Source organism: Pteropus medius, unplaced genomic scaffold (genome assembly GCF_902729225.1).
Source record: "Pteropus medius unplaced genomic scaffold, Ma_sr-lr_union100, whole genome shotgun sequence".
In the NCBI taxonomy this organism is placed as follows: Eukaryota; Metazoa; Chordata; class Mammalia; order Chiroptera; family Pteropodidae; genus Pteropus; species Pteropus medius.
The window spans coordinates 1109931-1131799 of NW_024344436.1; the positions used below are offsets into that span (position 1 = coordinate 1109931).

General features: G+C 43.0%; 1 protein-coding gene across 4 annotated transcripts in view; it reads left to right on the forward strand.

Moving 5' to 3' along the window:
* Nucleotides 1-21869, forward strand: part of ETS1 (ETS proto-oncogene 1, transcription factor) — a 121981-nt gene that overhangs the window by 70200 nt on the left and 29912 nt on the right. For all 4 annotated transcript variants that reach the window (XM_039872728.1, XM_039872730.1, XM_039872729.1 and 1 more), the window contains 2 exons: nt 19717-19836; nt 21362-21562. In XM_039872728.1, coding sequence (XP_039728662.1) covers nt 19717-19836; nt 21362-21562 — 321 coding nt within the window. The remainder of the gene's footprint in view (nt 1-19716; nt 19837-21361; nt 21563-21869) is intronic.

Here is a 21869-nt window from a genome sequence, read left to right on the forward strand (position 1 = left end):
CAAAAAAAAAAAAAAAAGTTCACATAATTTCCACTGTGCATTTTTAAGTTCAAAATAGACAAATGAAAAGTGGCTAACTAAATTTACTAATGTTGTATACAGTATTGGAGCTTTGGCCCCCATATTCCAGATTGGGAAATCAAGGAATGAAGTAGGAGCTCCACCCAAGTTTGAGAATTCTCCAGGGAGGGGATATTCAGAGATACAAGTCTGGGCCTTGAGGCCACTTGATGCAACAAGAATGTTTATAGAAAAATAAACACATACAGGGAATGAATCAATGTCTAGGAGGCAAACCTGGAGTTCACCTCTGATTCGATTGGAGACTTTCTGTAAAAAAAGCATTTGTTTCTCATGTGTTTATTTCTTTATTTCTGGACACTCTGAAGGGGCCTCTCTTAGAGGAACTTCTTCGCTTTTCCATGCCCTAACCCATGCTGTGCTGGATGGGCCGGTGGGAGAAATTTGAAATTCCATGACGTCTGCAGTGTCTCCAAAGGACATTGGATGTGGGACAAACAGAACAGCGACTTCATTTTTGTAGTGAAATTGGGCCTGGTGACTTGCTGCTTGATTCACAGGATTTGATCAGCTGTGCTGCTCATAGGCATGCTGCATACGGCCAGCAAGGAGCAGGGATGAGTCCAGTCTTTAGAGATCTCCAACTACCTTGCTTTGTAAGAAGAGAATATTTTTAGTGGTTTCTTGGGCAAACCAATTCTGAAAAATTAATCTTTGAATTTCTAAAAGCTGGTGCAAGATAACACAATAGCTTCGCTCATACAAACCAGTCACAAATCTATTTGTGATTCTTCTCAAACATTCCCGTGTTAATGGAGCTTAAATGCAATTCACATTTCTTTTTGTAATTGGAACTTGGTTCTTGTATTTGTCTGGTGGATTTGTTTAGGCTGCAAGTTTCTTACCATACTCTTAAAATATAGGTAAGATGAGATCTCTCAGTCGAAGGGAAGGAATTTACATCTAGGTTGCTCCATAGAAAGTAAACTTGGTTCCTGAATTACAGAACTTCTCATTCATTGTGTTGGTTATACGATATGCCTCACTGCAGGAACCCTGGTGTCCTGGAAAAAGTAGGGTCTGGAGGTGAGATAGCCCTGAGTTTGAATTCAGGATTTCTGCTTGCTAATTTGTCCTTACCTAAAGTATTTATCTTCCCTAAGCCTCCTTTTCCTATCCTTACAATGGAGATCGTAAAGAGCTTGTAGGGCTGTTGTAAAGATTTGAGATAATTTCTGTAAAATACTTTTTTGCTGCCACAGGGTCTTGATAAATGGTATTTTATCATTATCTTGTGGGCACCGTATTTTGTACAAACGTTCATTGCTGACGGGGCTGTTATTATTTCAGTGGTTGTTAAAACTGTGGTTACTGTTAACCTGGTTACAGAAAATTTTCCACTTGACACCCCCATAACCAAGTGGGCCAGAGGAGGCCCTGTGGCCAGCACAATAATTTCTTCCTCTCACGCACTTACCAAACCTGAGTTAGAGCTTAGGTCCCATTTCCAGGTCTAAAGCATTGCCCTTGCCGTGTCAACGAGGCCTTTTATTAGAATTGTCCTTATCAGGATATTATAGTACTATAATTGCTGAACTTCTCTTCTCTTTGCCCGGAATTCTTTCCTCTCAGGGAGTAACCTGGGCATCTGAGGTTTAGGAGGAAAACTCTACTACCTGTTAATATAGCAAGCCAGAGTGGAACTTGCATTTTCTCAGTTGTCATTTCCTAAGCCAGGCTGCCTTCCATGGCAGTGTGCCGTGGAAGGCCAGGTCAGTAAATTCATTTGGCAACCTCCTGAAGATAATTAGTCTTGGGATTCGAAAAAGCTCACTGTTCTTTCTTTCTTCTGCACACCCCTGTCCCTTCTGTCCCCCAGCCAAGGCTTATGAGTCCTTCCCAGTTCTAGCAGACTTTCCCTAGAGTGCTTTGCAACTGAAGATGTCTGTAGAAACTGCACCTCTGGAGAATGCCAGTTACTAATCTCAATGGTCGATTTGCAGCCAGAATCTGGCACCTAGAAAAAGGGGATCCTGTGTCTTTAAACAACTGTGCGCCAGTGTGTGTAAATGTGCTTGCTAATCCGGTGACTAATTCAGTATATTATAAAGCAGCAATGAGCTGGCTGCCAAGGCAGGGCTGTATCCCAACTGGAGTGGTGTGTAAGGCTCAGAGAAGAATTTCTTGAATTCTGCCACACCACTTGTCTCTGGAATGGCCTCGAAATTTCATCTGTTTGTTCCCCGAACCAGAGTCAACGCTTGCCTTCTCCTGGTTCCCGTCTCCGCCTCCCCCCGGCTCTTTCCTCCACTCTCCCGCCCTCCATTCCTTGGGTCAGTTTATTTACTCATCTGAGGGTGGAGCCGCAGTCAATCTGAGTCAGGGCCCAGGAGCCAATCAGAACTGCTCCGGGGCATTCCAGGGGACAGAACTCATAACCCCTCTTGGAAAAAAATTTTCCAAAAGATCCCTTTTGGTCACAGTGTTGTGACTGCACCTTTCTCCGTTCATGTCCAGTGAGCCTGGCCAGGTGTTTGCCAGGAACCCTGTTCTGTCTGCCCTTCCTTTGTCTCCCCCATCAGGAGCTGAGAGAGAAACCTCTGGAAAGAGCAGTTCTGGTGGAGACTTCTTTTTCCTGAAAGCCTTAAATATAGATATATAAAAATGCAAATGTCACTATAAATGAGTGCTTGGGCAGCCTCTGCTGGGGATATCTTTGAGCGAGAAGAATTTGAAGTATTCTGCTCATCTCCTGGAGTCTGCGGACCCTCTGCACAGTCTCCATATCCGTGGCCCCTGGAGTTGTAGATACCAGGCCTGGAAATGGACCAGCCTCTCTCACAGTCACCAGTGAGTGAACTGTCTGCTGTATCACAGGGCTTCCCTGTAGCAGGCAAAGGTCCCATCCTCTCCCAGTCTTCCCTGTCACTGGTGCCATCCATCTGCCTTTGGAGCGCCCCCTGACACCTGACCCCTCCTCTCCCTCACCCGCTGCACTGAGGATACCAGCCGGCTCTCCCCTACCCCTGGCGCTGGAATCCAGCCACACCACTCAGACTCCATCGCAGAGCCTTCGGTCTCATCAGCATGGTGCTTGCTCATCACGAGGTGTGAGCGTGCGGCTATTGTCTGTGCACTTTGATTCCTCCACTGAAAGGAAACTCCAAGTGAAGGATCCGTGTCTCCCCATCGCCGAGGTAGTCCCATCGCTTGGCGCGTAGCAGGTGGCTCACTAGCTCTTTTTTTTTTTTTAATTTATTGTTTTTATTGAGGTATGATTCACATAACATAACATTCACCATTTTAAAATGTCCATTTCAGTGGTTTAGTACATTCTCACAGTTGTGCAGCCATCACTGATATCCAATGTCAGTACATTTTCGTCATCGCCAGAAGAAACCCCACACCCATTCGCAGTCAGTAGCTCTTTTTAACTAAAGGAATGGCGGTGGGTGAGGCTGTCCATCAGGGGACATGTGGAAAAGTGGACCCATGTTTCCTAATGAGAACCCCCAGCCTTCGCCTGGTGCCCCAGGCACGTGCCCGAGGGAGCTCCCTGCATCTCCCCAGTCTCTGAGGAGCTTTTCCATCCCTCTCTCTGACGGGTTCAGCTCTGCTTTATTCTGGTAGCTCACTTGGTTAGGCGCCACTGTGTAGTGAGCTACTGTACGTCTGGGCAGAGATAATGAGTGCTTTCACCAGCTGCATGCAGACTCTTCAGTCCGGAGCTTGGGGCTGTGGTGGCTGCAATTTCCTAATGGCTTCCTGATGAGGCAGAGCCATTTATTAGGGCGGATGAGGGCTGTACATCCCTGTCTCTCTCTTTCCCAACTGATGCCGGCAGGCGGAGGGACAGTGGCTTCTGCTCGCCACCCCCACCCCCCCTTTTGCATTGATCACTTTTTCTCTGCTTTCTACCCATTGGCCTGTCGCACCCATTAATCTGGAGATTGGGTCTGCCTGGCGACTTCTCAGGCTCTTGAGTTTGCCACTGAGCCAGCGTAGGCGACACTCTGGGTGTTTGGGGCCATTAGGGGAGGCCCATTTTGAAAGGAGAGAAAAAATACTCTGCAGAGGCTAAAAGAGATCGTAGCTAGCTCTATCTTTACGCAAACTCTCGGCTCCCTGCATTCTAAATACATTTGCACTTGAACTGGGGCTGCTTGTATTGCTTCAGGAGTTGGCCTTTTTGAGTTGGACATATGGCCTCATTAATTAGATGCATCAGGTTCAACTTCCAGGCCACTGCCACTGATTTTATGTTCTGGCTTTGTCAGTGGGGTTTACCCTGTCCCCTCAACCCTGTCACTGTGTCTCCATTGCCCTATCTGCAGTACCAGCAGGACTGGAATGGTAGTTATAGAACCTTTTAATGACATGATGATGATCTGTTCTCTTTTCAGTGCTTCTCAGATGAAGGTCAGTGGATCGCTGAAATTTGCTGCTGCCTTCACTCTTTCTGGGTGGATAGGAGAGGACCCTCAAAATTTAGAGCTGTTAAATAATGGTGTCATGCAATTGAAGTTGAGTATTGAAAGTTGCTTGCTTTATAATCTGCTTTCCACTGGGATCTGCGCTCGAAGGAACCTCTTCTACAGTGGAGGCTGACCACCGTTCTTGAAAACTGATAACTTGGAATGAGAACAGATAACATCATGGGGCTGAAAAATCCCAAGTCATGTTTGTTAGATCTTCGAATGTGTTATTCCTCTGTGGTTCTTACGAACTTGGGGAGGGGTAAAGTTTGTCCACAGTGATGATCCAGAGCTTGATAGCAGCGTAGATATGAAAAAGTAAACATCAGTGGTGTGGAGGAAAGAAAAAAACTGGAAAGAGCAGCATGAGGTAGCATAGAGGAGCAGAGACCAGGGAAAGTGTGAACACACAAGTGGAGTGCATAGGGTGGTGGTCCTGCTCAAGGCCATAAAAATGGCCAAAGTCAAAGTGACATAGGGGCCAAAATGACAGATTAGGTAGATCTAGACAAACCTGGGAGTAGCCTCAGATGATAGGTTTCGCGGTGAATACAGTGGTTCAGGGAAAGTACCCATAATTCCTTTGCCCCCATCTCTGTGGGTCCTCAGTATCTCCTTAGCAGCTCAGGAAACTTGAACTGGGACTCTGAAATAATTACCTAAGGCCCTTAAAGCAATGAAATTCTTGACTCCTCATTAGGGACATGAGTTTGGATTTACTGAACTGAGTGAAGTTTTTATTCCATGAGTGTGGAGCATATAGAGCCTAATACTGTAAACTCCAGATGTTTCATGTTAGGGCAGTGCCATCGGTTTTTGGTGCATTTAGCTGGTGTGCAGGCAGTTTTGAAGGCTGTGATAGGTGCAGAGAAGGGCTGACTCAGGCACTTGCCAAACACACTCTGGGTGGGAAGTTTTGCATCTTCTCTGATGTCAGCCTCGCTTCAGGGTGGCAGTGTGTGTCTCTGCCTTCTCCTTACTCTTGCCATGTGCCTCCCACGTGGCTCTCTTGAATTACACTGGGATGATTCACCAGGGCCCTTGGAGAAGAAGGGAGTACTTAGCCTGTTGGGAGCAGGGGATGGGGGAGAAGTCAGGGAAGCAGTGTTTCAGTGACGTACTGGACCAGGTGAGGTGGCCCATGGCCCTGCTTGCATCTTTATAGTTTGCTATATTTTAGGTGGTCAAAAAGGTCTCAGTTTCCACCATCTGCTCAGAGCAAAAGATGTACAGGAGTGTTTGCTCGTCGTAGCGTTGTTCATGTTATCTCAGTTACGCTGGTAATTCAAATTTATTAGACCACCCTACAGATGGTGTGAACCCTGAACATCTTGGGTCCTGTGCTTCTGAAATCAGTGAAGAAAATGTGGGAGTGAGGAAGGAACACAGTACATCACTTTAACCTTTGTTGGATGCATTGGCCTTAGCCGTGTCCAGCACATTCCTGCTCTGTGCTTCAGCTTTTAAATTATAAAACATTTACGTGCTTGTCTCTACTTCCCTCTGAATGTGGTGACATTACTTGGGATATTATCAGCGAAACATCCTAAGCTAGCTACATGAAAAGGAGGAAAATGATCTTATATAGATTTATTTCTACCTACTTACTGTTGGTTTTCCAAGAGCAAAGAGGGAAGGTGATGTCAGTTATGTGTAGGCAGATGTGGAAAGCTGAAGTTACTCTTCAGGGATGTCTGTTGCAAGCCCTGAATTTCTTGCCTTTGGGAGATTTCTGCTTTGTACTTCAGGTGGTAAGGTTGGACTGCATTCACGGGGTACAGTTGCTGACTCCATTGGTTGTCCATTATTACCGAAGGCCATTGGTGGAAACTCACAATGAAAGCATACAGCAGGACGACTGCCTGCAGGGCTCACTCCTGTGTCCTTATGCTTTCATCCCTGGTCCAGACTCTATTCATTTTCACTTTGGTGTCTGTCACAGGCTTCTGTGACCACTGCTGGCCCTCTGGGAGGTTTAAGAACATAAGTAACACAGTAGGGAAGGATTGAAATCGATTGTCATTACGAAGTTATGTTAGAGCAAAAGATGACATTTCCAAAAAAAAAAAAAAGTGGAGGAATGATCCAAAAGAGCCGAGATAAAGGGGAGGTAGAGATCTTCCCTGAGACATGAGGCCTATCGAATGGTACATTTCAGCTCTTCGGCCTCTTTATGCTAGCTCCAAAGAAGTGAGGAGGGAACTTTCCCATGGAAAAGCTCTTTTATAGTTTCCCTAAACATGTGTAATCAATAGTCCCGTTAGGACTGTTGTTTCAGAGACCATAGAGTTGACCTTCATCTACTGGTTAGTTTTCCCTGACAGCCCCACTTGCCTTTGACCTCTGTAGACAGAGGCCTTAATTGCATTGGGCTGAGCCGAGCAGCGATTACAGTTCTGACCCACCCCTTCTCAGTGGTGGCTGTATTTTAGCAGTAGGCAAGCAAACTTCTTCACTTGGCTAAAGAGATCCTTTATGCTAAGAAGAAACTATGCGAGCAAAAAAGGAGCCTGTTCTTAAGCAGGCAACATTCTTGGTGACTTCATCTTCCTCCCAGCTCGAGTCCATTTAGAGCCGTGCATACAGGGCAGACTTCCAGTTCCTCCTGTCTGGGACCAACAGTGGCAGTTATAAATAGACCAAGACTTTGTCTGTGGCCATTGTTTTCTAACTGCCCATTGTTTCTGGAAGCAAAGTGGCTATAGCACTTGAGCGTTAGGCAGTCTCTCTCTCATTCTCGGCCTCCTCCCCCTTCCCACTCAGTCTCTCTTTCTCTCGTGCACAAATCAGCATCTCAGCTCCACCATTTCTCTCAGCTGCCTTCGCACTTGCCTGGAACTTAGTGAGAAACTCGAGGGGCAAATGGGCTTCACAATGGGTAGATCGACTGACTCCAGTGAAACTTTCGTCCGAGACTTTTCATGATATATTTGTGGTCAAGATGGGGATATGTGGATCCAATGACAGTAAAGTCAGGAGGATTTGTAACTCATTGAGCAACTATACCCAAAGGGTCTTGGTTAATATGTCACTGTCAGAATGATGCATGGCCCCTGGTGTTATGTTATGGGGCTCAGAACTTGGTCATTGCCTTTTCAACATTTTTGTCAGGGGCTCAGATTAGAGAAGGATGCCAAAAGCATAGTTAGTAAATTGCAGATGGTGCGAAGCTAATTGGATGAGGACAGATTCATGATAGAAAAAAATCTTTACACGTGGAAACATGGATCAAAACAAGGTGAAACTTAATATGGGTGAGTATAAAGCTCTGCTTGAGGTTAATAAGATTCGGTCAGCAGTTATAAACCGGCTCAGGGTCAGTTCCTGTGAAGGTCTGGAGTACACTGTGAATGCCTTTATAGAGTGGCTGTTAGAAAAGTCAGTGTTGGTCTGCACCACCAGAAGTGCATGGAGCACGATGACAATCTTGGTGTTGCCATTACGCCCCTGAGAAGCATGGGGTTTACCTGCGAATGCTCGGGAGGCTCTCTTTAGGAACAGTGGCTTACAGGAATGCTCCCAGGTGTGGGTTGGGGGAGGGGGCGGGATGGCCCAAACCGTGCCATCATGAATGCTTAAAGGAACCAACGAATTTTAAAACCTGGACGGAAATGATGACAAAGGGATGAGTAAAGTTGAAAAGCTGGTAGGTGAAGAAAGATTAAACTTGCACCATACAGCTTCAACCAATAGAACTAGGGCAATGAATATAACTCATAAGAAGGTAGATTTTCACTCAATGTGTGTCATCATTTTAAAATAGTTATTGCAGTGCACAAGTGAAGTTCAGAAGTAGAGAGCGACTGAATATGTTAAGTGAGGAGTTGCACTCTGCGGGCCTTTTGGGGAAATATGGCGGTTGTGTGCCATGTCCCGCCCTACCTCTGCTTGTCATTACCCATTAGGAGATAGTCCTTTGTGGATTTGGAAAACTTCGGTGGATTATGTCTATAGAGCGTATCGCTGCAGTGCCTGCGGTTGGCATGTTGAGAAGATTCGTCCCCATACGGGAAAACGGAGTTATATATTCTTATTTATCATTGTGGTTTCCCTGGGTTGAAAACAGACAGTTGCACTGTGCAAATGTGTGTGAGTATGCTTTTTCCTTCTCAGCCCAGATTTATTTATTAAAAGAAAAACACATCTGCATAAAAAAGCCTTAGAACACAGGAAGAATGTCCACTTTGTTTTTCTTTCTGTAGCACCAAGACATGTGGGGTTTCAGCTTCCTCTGAGGGGTTTTTGAAGACTGGCTTTCATCTTAAACAAGGCTTTTTCCCATTGGAAAAAGCATGTTTTTTTTTTTGGTTTAAAAATGTATTTATATAATGTATAAATAAATAAGAAAGTCGAGAGAGAATTTCCTTTCAAAATTTATGGAAAAATGCTGCTTTCTGAACACCATTAATTGGGAGTAGGTTGCTGGCTCTTCCCAGCCCATGTCCACTCTGCCATCTGTCCCTTTATGCTGGTTTAAAATTTTCCAGTGTTCGTTTTCTCTGCTTTCTCCTTTCTTTCCCCCACTGTTTCCTGCTCTTTCTGCTCTGCCATCCTTCCTTTGTCCTCACCACCAGTCCTTGCCACTTTCTCCTCTCTGAGGTCCCCTTGGCTAGCCCCTGCAGACCCTGCCCCTCTCCCCTCAACTCCCTTTCTCTCTCTCAGTCCCTGTTCCTTCTGCTTTTCCTGGGTAGCCTTCAGCGACTGGAGCCTCCACTGGAAGATGGCTGTCTCTGTGTTTGTTTTCTGTGTGGGAGGGAGAGGCAGGCCTTGAGAAAACAGTTCAAAAGTGCAGAAAAACGTTACCTCTTCCAGCCTAAATAAATGGTCGCCACTCCATTTGTTTGCCCAGATTTTCCCTTTGCCCTTGAAGAAAACCCCTCATCCTCCACCTTGACTAGCCTAGCCTGCCTGGAGACCCTCCGGAGCCCCCTTTACACCCGTCTTGCTCCCACACTAAGTGCTTAGTGGGCCCTGACTTGACCGGTCCTGAATGTGACGCGTGGTAGAGCTCTAAGCTCTGGTGTCAAAGCTGCTGTCAGCAGAGAGTCCCTGGAATTGAGCTGCTTCTCTTCTCCAGAAAGAACTTTCTGTGTAATGAAAATGATGGAGAAAATGAAATCGTCTGTGTCCATCGTTTCTGCTCCTCTGCTTTTAACTCTAGTAATAGGTATGGGTAGGAAACACCTGGTTTTAGTGTCTGAGGATCTGGGTTGATCATCTTAATTAAATCACTGAAGTAAACTTCATGAACCTTAATATCCTCACCTCTGTGATGGAGATAATACTAAAAACCTAATTGTTTTCAGTATCGTATTTAGAATTCAGGAGAAAGCATTTTTCTAAAATATAGAATTCTATTCAGATAGCAGTACTGAAAATCGTAGGGGGGAATCCAGTGAAATGAAAATAAATTGGTTAACCCAATAACCCGCATCTCCAGGATCTCAGAGAATGAGGCATCAAAGGCTGACATGTAACTAGCAGCAGTGGGCGCTGGGATAATAGCAAGATGTAGGAGGACAGATATTTTCCATGTTCTTCTTGAGTGGGGTTATCCTGTGACACATTGGTACCAAAAGCATTTGACCCCGTGGAGAGTGTTTTAGTTGAAGGCAGGGCAGGAGCTCGCCCTCACTTGGAGCTGGATGATCTGGGAAGGACAAGTTGGATGCACTGTGGCTCTCTGCCAAGCTGTGGTGGAAAGAGCCAAATCCACGCTTTCTTCCTGATTAATCTGGAGGCTGTGGCGCTGTGTTTTCGTCACACTCTTCTGGGACACTCAGGATTTGTAACATGCCTGGGGTGTTGGGAGTCGACTGTAATCATCTAGGCAGCAATGATTTTGAAAGATAGGAAGCACTCTGTAAACGGCTTTGAATGATCATTGAAGAACTTTTTTCTTTAAAGGGCTCTGTTGAGGTGGGCTTTGTATGCATGAATCCTAATCTCAACAGTTAAAAGTCTTTTAAGTTGTGAGGATTTATTCATTTAAGGGCACATAAGTGACCAGGGTAGAATGCAGCTTGGGTTTGGGCAGGTTCCACACATAGGCAAGGGTTCTGAGCACAAAGTTAAGATTTCGTTGTGCGCCATATTGACTCTAAGATGGCGCTCTTAGGAAGTTTTTAAAACCAAAAGATCTTAGGTTCATTGGATCTGTAGCTGTGAGGTGTTTTCGTGGCAGAACACTTATTTTAGATGATTATTGCTGCAAAAAAGATTTCTCCCTTAGCAGATTGGAGGATACCAAATAGGTAAAAAATGAGTCTGTTCTGTTAAAACAAAGAGCCAGACTCAGGGGATGTCAGTTTCCATTTATCTCTCAGAATCGGAGTTTTCCTTTTTTTTTTTTTTTTTCTCGTTTCCTCCGTTGCTTCACTGTACCTGGAGAGATTGCCAGATCCCTTCTTGTTACTGTCTCTCTAAGCCCTGAGAAATAAAATTATATTTTTTTGTTCTTTATAGTTTATAAGACACTTGTCGGTTTAGTTCTGGTCACCAACAATTTATTGAGCACCTACTATATATTAGGCTTTGGCATTTTCATGCATATTTAATTTCATCCTCACTGCAAGGCGGATAGAGAATTCTAGAGAAGGAAAGAATGTTCCGTCTCAGTGGGTCTGAGACCTGTCTCATGCACCTTCCCTGGCCAGGGCTGCTAGAGAAAACACATAGTTAAGAGTCATCCTAGCGGGGCACATTCATTCAGATATTTCCTCTTTCAGGCTATTTGCCCAGTGTTTAGGGTGGGAGATTTGAACCGTTCTAAGGAAAGAGCAAGAAAGTTTAGCTGCAGGACCTGTGGAGCAGTTCTGCTTTCTGGCTCAGGTCCTGGAACGGAAGAGCCTCTCTGGGTTTCCCTGAACACCTGGAATTGATTTGGGCTTCGCTCTGACTTCGAAACATTTGCTGAGGTGGAGGATGGTGAAGGGGGTAGGAAAGAAATAAATCCAGTGATTAAAAATAGCTTTTGCATGTCAGGTGCCTGAACGAATTTGGGAACATGCCTGCAATCCCTTTTGTCTGGCAGGTCTGAACTCTAGCGCTGCCGAATTACAACTGCTTTCATTTGTTTTTCCTGCTCCCCTACCTTGTAATGGTCAAGGGCTCATTGGAACCATGTGTGAGCCTGGTGAGTCACCAAATCCTCAGGACTTCAGTGGGAATAATGTGTTAAAACTCCTTTTGGGGGATGGGGTCGGGGGTGGATAAAGGGAAGAAAGGAGAGGACTGAAGTCACTTCCTACAGATGTTCAGTGTGCTCAGCCCCATCTGCAGGATTCTTTCCCAGGCCTGGCTGCAGGGCCCGAGGCCGGCTTCCTGGGGCAGTTTGAAGCATGCTTTGCCTCTCAGAAGATCATCTCTTTTGTGCCGGGGTAGCTTCCCTCTGCAAAGACGCATCTACCTCTGAATTGGCACGTTGTACCCAAGCAGTGTGTGTTCCCCAGTGGCAGTGTGCGTTGGTAGCAGAACCGAGTTGCTGTGGTTGGAGACTGGCTTGTATTTTTGGTCAGTCAGGTCACTGGAGGGTAAATTGGGGATTTTCTGTGCAGCTACTTTCTCCCCTCTTTGGGGGTGGGTTTTTTTATTGGCTGATGACTTTGAGAGGGCTGGGTATTAAGAGAAGGGCAAAGCCCAGTTGTGTGTTTCCCCAACTGATAGGAGTCTATTTTGGGGCTCATGGTGTCCCATTATTTGGGACAATGATGGACTGTTTGATTGGCCCAGTGAGGGCACTGAGCCATTTCTTGCTTAGTTCTTGATGGAGCCAGGAGTCCTGCTTGTCCCTCATTGCTTTGTCACATCATTAGGTTAATGAAAGCGGAGCCGTGGGACTGAGGATGGACACTTATTTTCCTTCTTTGCATTAACCTCAGCCAGAAGCTTTTGGATTATATTAGCTCCCTCAGCTGGAAGTCCTGTCTGCCATGTGTCTAGGGCCTGGAACAAGATTTGGAATTAGATGTGTAGGAGAAAGAGGATCCTAGTAGGTTTCTTCATTCCTAGCTTCAATCCCCCCTTCCGTGAGTAACAGGGCAATAGAGACTATTTTAGAGACCGGTCCTCTCCTTTCTAAGCTATTCTCACATTCTTCTAAGCTATTAGTATCTTCATTGGGTAAGTCCTCTAAAAAGACCAACTTTCCAGGGACAATCAACTCTGGAGTCAGAGTTACCAGTCACCTGCCACAGCCCTTTCTCTATTTTCTGTTAATCTGAAAGAGTAAAGGCACCTTCTCTCCTACACTGAGACTTGTAGGCAGTTTGGCAACCGCCTTTTGGGTTCTTGCCAGAATCCCAGTCTTTTCTTGCACATTCCTAGTTCTAGTTACAAGTTCCTGAGGACGCGCACAGTTAGGAAGACGTCTCCCTGCAGCCTTCTGCTTGTAGGACATGGGCATCAAAGGGTCTGCGTTACCACCCTGACTTGAAATCATCTTTCTCTGATCCAACTTCACTTTCCATGTCATGATAGTGTTGCTTTAATAGAAGTTCTCTGGTTCAGGGGGCCAACAAATGAAATGTAGACTTAGATTTAAGCACCGTGGAAAGTAATCTGAAGCCTTATTCTCTTTCTCCATGAGTTTATCTGTCTCATAAGCTTTCGTATTGTGATCCTCCCTTTTCTCAAAAATATCCCTATGACAATAAATTATTAGTGGGTGAAATGACATGTTGTCTGGGATTCTTTACTGTTCTTCAGGGTGTAGGAAGGAGATGAAAAAAATACTAGTGTTGATGAATTTTGAATCATTACATTATTCTCTTTACTTTGATATATATTTGAAATTGCCACAATGAAAAATTTAAAACGTTATGAGGGATATAGGCATTACCTATTAACAGACATCTTTTTAGCAATGGATTGGTTAAGTGTGACTATACTTACCCAGTGTGATTATATAAGTGGCAAAACTGGGATAAGAACCCGTCACACCCAGCGCATGTCCCACCAAGGCATTTTCCCTTGTCTTCAAAATCCTGCCTTTCCATTTGCAACCGTTATTTATTTTCCTCGCATGAAACAGAAGGTTTCTTCTTGGTTTCCTTTCACTTTAAAAACATATTTCAGTAAGACTTTATATAACTAATTAACCTTATGTTATGTGCATAGTTTGCCCATCGGGGTGACTCAAGGGTGAACACAGACAGGGAAGGAAGCCAGGTTGTCATTTAACTTGTGTCACTTTGTATGAAAGGAAGGAAGCCTCACTGCCCCTAGTCCCAAGAAAAGAAAAGACCGTAGTTGATTCTAATAATGGCTTTTAATTATGTCTTTATAGGGCTAACCATATGAAATTCTGGATTTCTTTGATCTTGGAGTGGTTTTGTTTACGTTTTTAATATTTCTTCAAACGTATCTAATTTTCAAATAAGAAATAAAAGTCCTATTTTCTCTTTTATTGCTGTAAACATTTTAGTTTTTTTGGACCTCTGATCAATTCCTATTTGCAGCAGCAGTGGAGTAAAGTAGAAGGACCTTGAATTTGAGTTGAAAGATTGGATTCCAGCCCTGGCTGGGTCCTCCCGTCCTGCGACTTTAGGCCAAACTCTTGACTTTAGGCCGCTCTCTTGAAGTCTCAGTACCCTCATCTGTAAAATGGAGATCTTGTAATACCTTCCCAGGCCCCTCAGAAGTTTCATGTCATGAGATATTGTGGCATAGTATCTTGGTAGACTGTAAAGTGGTTTTCAGATGGAAGGCATATTATTTATCCTTGGTGTTTTTTTCATGCTGCCATTGATTGGGACAATACCCAACACATGGTAATCTGTTAGGATTTGGCCAGTCTAGTGTTTGAATAAGACTGAAATGTGCACGGTGGATGTCTGGTCCTTGGCTATATCCCTCATTGCTTCACCCTTGGACCTCCAATCTTTCCTGTCATTTATTTGAAAATAGTGAGAGGAGAAACATCTCGGGTCAAGAAGGCCAGCCATACACTTCGAACTTCTCCCAGAGCAAACATCACTGCAGGTTTAGATTCTATGGAACACTGTTGATATGAGCCATTCAGTTTCAAAATACTTTAAAAAAATGGTATGAAAAGTCACATGAAACGTCCCTGATGGTTTCTTGGACATTGAACAGCCCTCAATTTTGTGTTACATATAAGTGAATTGAAACCCTTATTCTACATTTGACTTAAAATATCCATGGAGTGTGTAAGCTTTTGTTCAGGGTCCGGCAGCAGTGAAAAATGAGCAGATGTTTCCCTCCATTCAGAATGCCTCAGTCTCATTATACGCCTATTGATTCAAGGAAAGCTACCTGCTCATTTCCGTCTCGATACTGTGCAGTCTTGGTAAGACAGAGTTAGGGACTGTTATTTATTCACTAGCCTCAGTACAACTCTCAGAAACTCAAGGTGGTTCTTGTAAATTTTTTAACTCAGATTTAGGGTCCTGAGGAATAATAATTGGTTATAAATTTTAATATACTTGTAATATATTTATGTTTTCAATGTCTAGTGCACTGTATTTAGAGTCTCCACGGTATAGGTGTAGTATGTATCCAGGCCCGGTTTTCAGCATTTTGAGACATGAGTTATTTGAATAAAGATATTGCAATTGCAATGATTAACACAAAGACAGTTTTAGTACTTGTCTGCAAAATACAATTAGTTAATTTCTACGGAGGCATCGATTAATTTCTAGATGCTGTTCCTAAAATTAGAAATATTTGGTACCTAATACAAAAATATTATAATAGATAATGGGATAAAGTATGCTAATAATAACAAAAATTCTGTCTTGGACTAAACCACCTCAGATTCTCCACCTGGGTAATGATTTTATTATTGTTGGTGATCAGTATAATTAACACAACTGCCATTAACTAGCAACATAGAGGGAATTTTTGCATTCATATTTTACATGATAAGGATTTAATATTCTATGTTAATATCTACTTTTGAATGGGATTATTCATCATCATTTAAATGCAAGGCCATTGCTACTGAAAAACACAATGTGGCTAATCATTCACTCGTATAGGAGGTTTGATTATTTTTTTAAACCAAAATTTTGCAGTTTATAAACATGGTACATAAAGCTCTGACCTTCCTTTCTGAAACCTTTGGGTACCAGGGCAATGATAAACCTCCTGAATGTCAAATGCTCATTGCCAAATACAGATTGCCCAAGTGTGTGGGGGTAGCTTCCACCAGCTGGGCTGTGAGCACTTTTTCAAGAGATCCAGCACTTTGAGTCCTCAGCCAGGGGCAGAGCCAATGGGCACTGTGCAGCTGCAGCTGACGGCTTGTGCACCAGGCTTTTGAAGATGGCATTGAGGTGGATAGGCAAAAGTAATTCCAGCTGCTTCCCTTGGAGAGAACAAGTGAGGACCTGGAAAGGCCTGCTCCCAGACAGGAAGCAGAAAACTTCATGGAGAGCTGTAAGCCCAGAGGTCCTGTCCAGATCACATGGTCAGAGTATGTGGAGTTATAGGAAGCAGACTCCAGGAAACCTCCGTTTCAGGTTTTTTGCTGTCATCCTTGGCCTTCACATCACCCTGGCATCAGACTGCCCAAGCTGTTCTGTTTAGAAGATGCCTTGGGCCTCCTAAGCCAATCTCGTCCTTCAGTTTCAGTTTGTAGCAGAACCTCTGCTTGTCCATTGGCACTGGCCTTTGTTTTCCGCATGTGTTGTCCTGGCCAGTTTCTGCCATCAGTAAAGTTCTTTTCATCGAGTCATAAATCTAACAGAGGGAACAAACACACAAAACAAAACCCACACAGTTTAAGTTCATAAATTTGTGTTGGATGGGAGTGAAGGGAAGGAAGGTTGATTCAAATTTGGAAAACATTTAATTCAGTAGACATTTGTTGATTAACTTCTGTGTTTTGCCCTGTGCTACGAGCTAAGGAGGTTGCAGTTGTCCCTTCTTTCAGAATTAATACTCTTGGGTTAAACAGTCTCTTTTTCCAAAGTAAAACTGACTTCTACTCTAGGGGAGACATTTCTGGACCTGCTGCTTAGCTGTTCTTGGGCGTGTAGAGTGGGGATGAAGGGGGGCATTGATGTCTTTCTTAGTGACTCATTTGATGATTACTCCATTGTTTGAAGGGCTGGATGTTACATAATCAACACTTTATCCCCTCCCCCAACTCTCCCTAACAATCTGGGATTTTCCATCATTTTGTCAACCTTCCTGGAGGCATGTTGATTTTTCCACTAGATTTTTTTGGGCATGTCCCAGGGCAACCCAAACTCTCCACTGTCTAGAACTTCAGATTCCTGCTCACTGGCAGGGCCTGGGAGAGCAGCTGCTGTGAACTCCTCTGCGCTTCCAGCGTGGAGGCTGGACTCTAAGCAGTTTCCTGACAGCATTGCCCAAAGCAGACTGGAGGGAAAGTGCTGCCTGCCTTTATTTTTTATAATGTAATTTCCATTCATTTTGACTGTTCAGAAGCCATGTATTTCCTCCTTTTTTCAGAGGTCACCAACTGTCATCTCTTCCCTTACATGTTTCCATTTTATTCAGCCAATAACACATTATGCATGTCCGTGGAGTTTTTTGACTCGTTAGGGTTTAGAGGTGGCTGGTTGAGGAACTTCTATGGTAACCATGCCTGGACCTCAGCCATTTTGTAAGTCAGTTTCACATGATACCCTGAAGGTACAAGGTGAGGAAGTGGGCTTCTGGAGAGTACTGCAGTAAAGTGTATCACTGCCCGAAGGTCACGGGATGACTAGTAGGAATGCTCAGGTCATTTCTTTGCCTATTAGCTTTTTGTGGGAAATTGTGCCTGAGGTGAATTCAGAGGATTTTAAACTTGAGCCATGTTTATATATCTTTTCTTGGAACATGGTCTGCTAGTATAAGCAGAATTGGACATAACAGAGATAAAGATATATGTGGATATAGCAAAGGGTGACACATTTGTGAATCTGTAGATTTTGATGCCTCATTCTTCTTTACTACCTACATAAGTCAAATTTTATAGATATTACCTCCTATATGTACTTCAAATTTGGTTACCTTCCTAATTAAAGCCACCATCATCTCTCACCTCAACTAATGCAATAACTTTTTGACAAGTCTACCCACATGCGCTCATAGTTACTTCCTAAACAGAACAGGTATGGTTATCTTTTTTCCCCCCATTTTTTTGGTTAAATAATTTTATTATGGTAAAATAAATATAAAAGTTACCATCAACCATTTTTAAGTTTACAGTTGTGTGGCATTAAATACATTCATAATGTACAACTACCACCAGCATCCATCTCCAGAATGCTTTTCATCTTGTAAAACTGAAACTTTGTCCCCATTAAACAACTCTCCCTTCCTCTGGGCACCGGCAACTATCATTCTACTTTCCGTGTCTATGAATTTGACTATTCTAACTTCCTCATATAGTTTGTCTTGTTGTGACTGGCTTATTTCATTTAGCATAACGTGAAGGTTCATTCATATTGTGGTATATGTCAGAATTTCCTTCTTTTTTAAGGCTGAGTAATATTGCATTGTATGTATATACTACACTTTTGCTTACCCATTCATCTGTTGATGGAAACTTAGGTTGCCTCTGTATTTTATATATTGTGAATAATGCTGCTATGAACATAAGCTTACAAATATCCTTTTGAGACCCTGCTTTTAACTCTTTGGGGTATATAGAGAACTCCTAAAACTCAATACCAACAACAAACCCAAACAACTCTGTTAAAATATGAGCAAAATACTTGAAGAGACATTTCTTCAAAGAAGATACACAAATGTCCAATAAGAACATGGAAAGATGCTCAACATCATTAATCATTAGGGAAATACAAGTCAAAACTACAGTGTGATACCACTTTACATCCATTAGGTTGGCTACTATCCAAAATTGTCCCCCAACCCCCAAAAAACAGAAAGCAACAAGTGTTGGCAAGGATGTGAACCTTGTGCACTGTTGGTGGGAATGTGACATCATGCAAGCACTTTGAGGATAACAGTAGGGCAGTTCTTTGAAAAATTAAAAATCGAATTACCGTAGGTGATCTTAAAACAGAATGTAGTCATGTCATCTCTCTGCATAAAACTCTCAATGACTGTCTGTTCTGCTTAAGTTAAAATGATGGTTTCTTTAATATACTCCTTCTTTACATTTTCAACCTCATCTCAAACAACTGTTCTCCTGTCACTGCTCCAGCTGTATTGATCTTTTAGATACTAAAACAGGCCAAGTTTCCCCTCCTCCTGCCATTTCATGACCTTCATTTATGCCATTCCCTGTATCTGGGATTATGGTCCTCTCACTTTTGTGGTCATCACGATCACCTGGATTCTGTGTTAAAAACACAGATTTCTGGGATCCACATTCACCCCTGCCGCAGAAGTCCTGATTCAGGAGTGCTGGAGAGGGCCAGGGAATTTGCATTTCCAGCAATTTCCAGGTGATGCTGATGCAGCTGGCCTGAGGACCACAGTTTGAGAATCATTGGTGTAGAGTATTTTTCTTTTTAAAACTCTTATGCAACCTTTAGATCTCAAATCAAACATCTCTTTTCTAGGGGAAGCCTTCTCTGATTTCTCCTGACCAGTAGAAATTCCTGATACATGTTAACATTTTATCTTTTACTGCTCCTCTGAAGCCCTTATTGACATTTTTGAACATTTAATTGTGTAAATAGTTTTTAATGACTGTATCTCTTGCCAGAATCTGATCTTCAGCTCCACGAGGGTAGGAGTCATTTCTGTCTTGTTCACTGCTGTCTGTAATTCTTTGCACATAGCAAGTGGTAAATAATTATTTGTTGAATGAATTAATGTTGTTATTTCCTTTTCATAGGTAATTGGAAGTATGTCGTAACATTAATGCTCTCAGTAAATGTGAAGGTTGAATTAGTAGAGCTTTGCAGAAAGAATAAACACATTTTATTTATCAGGGGTGTAGGACATTCTAGGCAAGAGTCAGGTTTTTTTGCTTGTTTGTTTGTTTTTTTTGTTACAGGGACTAGCACACTGTGGAAAGCCCCCCAAATTTTACCTGCCTTGGTGAGGATGTTAGTACAGTTATTTCTCAGCTTACCTTCTTCAGACCATTCATGCCCTATTATATTTTATGGCTGGCTAATTATCTAGTCGTTTTTATATTGAGAGATAATGCATATAACATCATACTAGTTTTAGATGTACAACATAATGATTTGATATTTGTATACATTGCAGAATGACTCATTACTTATTTAGTTTTTATTATTCATATAATTTTTTTTCCTCACAGATATGGAATGTGCAGATGTCCCACTCTTAACTCCAAGCAGCAAGGAAATGATGTCTCAAGCATTGAAAGCTACTTTCAGCGGTTTTTCGAAAGAGCAGCAAAGACTGGGAATTCCAAAAGGTATGTTTTGTCCTCGGGAAAGAAAGGATAAGATCAGACTTTTAGGTAGGGTTAGTTTTCTCACCTGCAGTGTGAGATAGATGTAATCACTAACCACACTTCAGTCAGCAGCGACAGGTCATTGTGGATGTCTGTTAGAACAACCACCGACACATGCTAATGCTTCTTCATTCCCCGGGATTGTCACTGCCATCTTGGTCTGAGGGCAGTGGTTCTCAAACCTGTTTGCACATTACATTCAGGATCTTCAAAAAATTCTCCAGCCCAGACCATGTCCCAGATCAGTTAAGTCACAATCGTTAGTAATATCAGTATCTTTGAAGCTCCTCAGGTGATTCCTAACTACACGCAACTTAGAAAAAACACAGCCTTCGAGTCATTCTGGGCTGCTATTGGATGAACTTAGTGAGCTCCATTTCTTGGAATTTACTGATTGCTTTTTTTTTTCCCATGTACTTTGGTAAAATGTGTTTATTCTTGGGTGTTCTCATCTGAAAGGGTTTATTCAGGAATGTAAGGGGACTAGAGTTGTCAGAAAGGAGAAATGACCGGAGAACACTTAAGCCTTCACCAAGCAACATTTCCTGAATAGTTGAGAGGAGGAAGAACACTGTGCTATTGAGTAAGAGTAATGCTGTCTTTAAACCAGCCCAGAGAAGCTTCCAGCCCTGTCAGAACCAAGCCTTAGATGGATCCTATGAATGTTTCTATATACCTTTTCCCAAGTATACTAACTCTACCACAAACCTCCACCATCAGAAATGCCCAACATCCTTTTAGGATTACAAGGAAGGATAAAGTGAATTCTGACCAACATCTCATAAAGTCACCTGCTAGATTGAAGGGGGTAATCTTGAGAGCAGGTGTGATGTGGGCACCGCAGCCTGCCATCATCTGAGCTTTTTAAGTGTCTTTGGCTAGTGCAGTTATGTTAAACCTCAGGCCATGCGTGAAGATCATGTAGTATTTCCTCTTCAGTGCTAGTCAGCAGAGAGCTGCTGATATGTATATACTTTTTTTAAAGTATAATACAGGCACCTAGTAATGTTGTTATTAATAAGTTCTATTTGACTGACTATTACTAATTGCTGTGATGATTATCAACCATAATTAGCTAAGATAAAAATAATTAAGAATAATGGTCTCAAGTAGATTATGAGAGTTAAGAGTAGGTAAGTGCAACTTCCAGAACACACTTGATTTTGTTATCATTGCTGTTAATGAAGTCATTTGTTCCTTATCCCAGGCTTTAAAAAAAAATGTCTAATGGAAATAAGGCAGTGAGAGAGGAGATTCATGAACTCTTTGTCCGAATGGAGGGTAGAGAATACGCATTTACTTTTTGGCTGATGATAGTGATCTCCTAGTTGGCAAGATAGAGAAGGTGGGGAGGTCAAATGTGGGTAAGAGGAAGGTGCTTCATGATGTGCTTCAGCTAAGTTGAGATCCTTCAGTGTCCTCCCTGAGGCTTGGGTAAAAGTTTAGAGCCTGACCTACCAGATCTTATTTTGATCTCTTCCCTTAGACCCCCGGCAGTGGACAGAAACCCATGTTCGGGATTGGGTGATGTGGGCTGTGAATGAGTTCAGCCTGAAGGGTGTGGACTTCCAGAAGTTCTGTATGAACGGAGCCTCTCTCTGTGCACTGGGGAAAGACTGCTTTCTCGAGCTGGCCCCAGACTTCGTTGGGGACATCTTGTGGGAACATCTCGAGATCCTGCAGAAAGGTAAATGTGTGGGCATAGAGAGAGGCAGGAGCTGTGTGGGTTAGCTCCACGAGTGAGTAAGGGAATGTACCCAATGATGGGACATCGATGCAATCATCTGTGGGTGTCCTTTCACAGCATATATAGTCTAATGAGACTTACCAGTACAGTACCTGACATATAACAGGTGGTCAATAAAGGTTAGTTTCTTTTGTCTTTCATGTATTGGAGGTTCAGATTTTGATCTTTAGCAAGATTGTATTCCTGAAGCTTTTTGGTATGCAAAATTCTGATCCCAGTCCTTATCTTAGATTCATGTACTATTTTA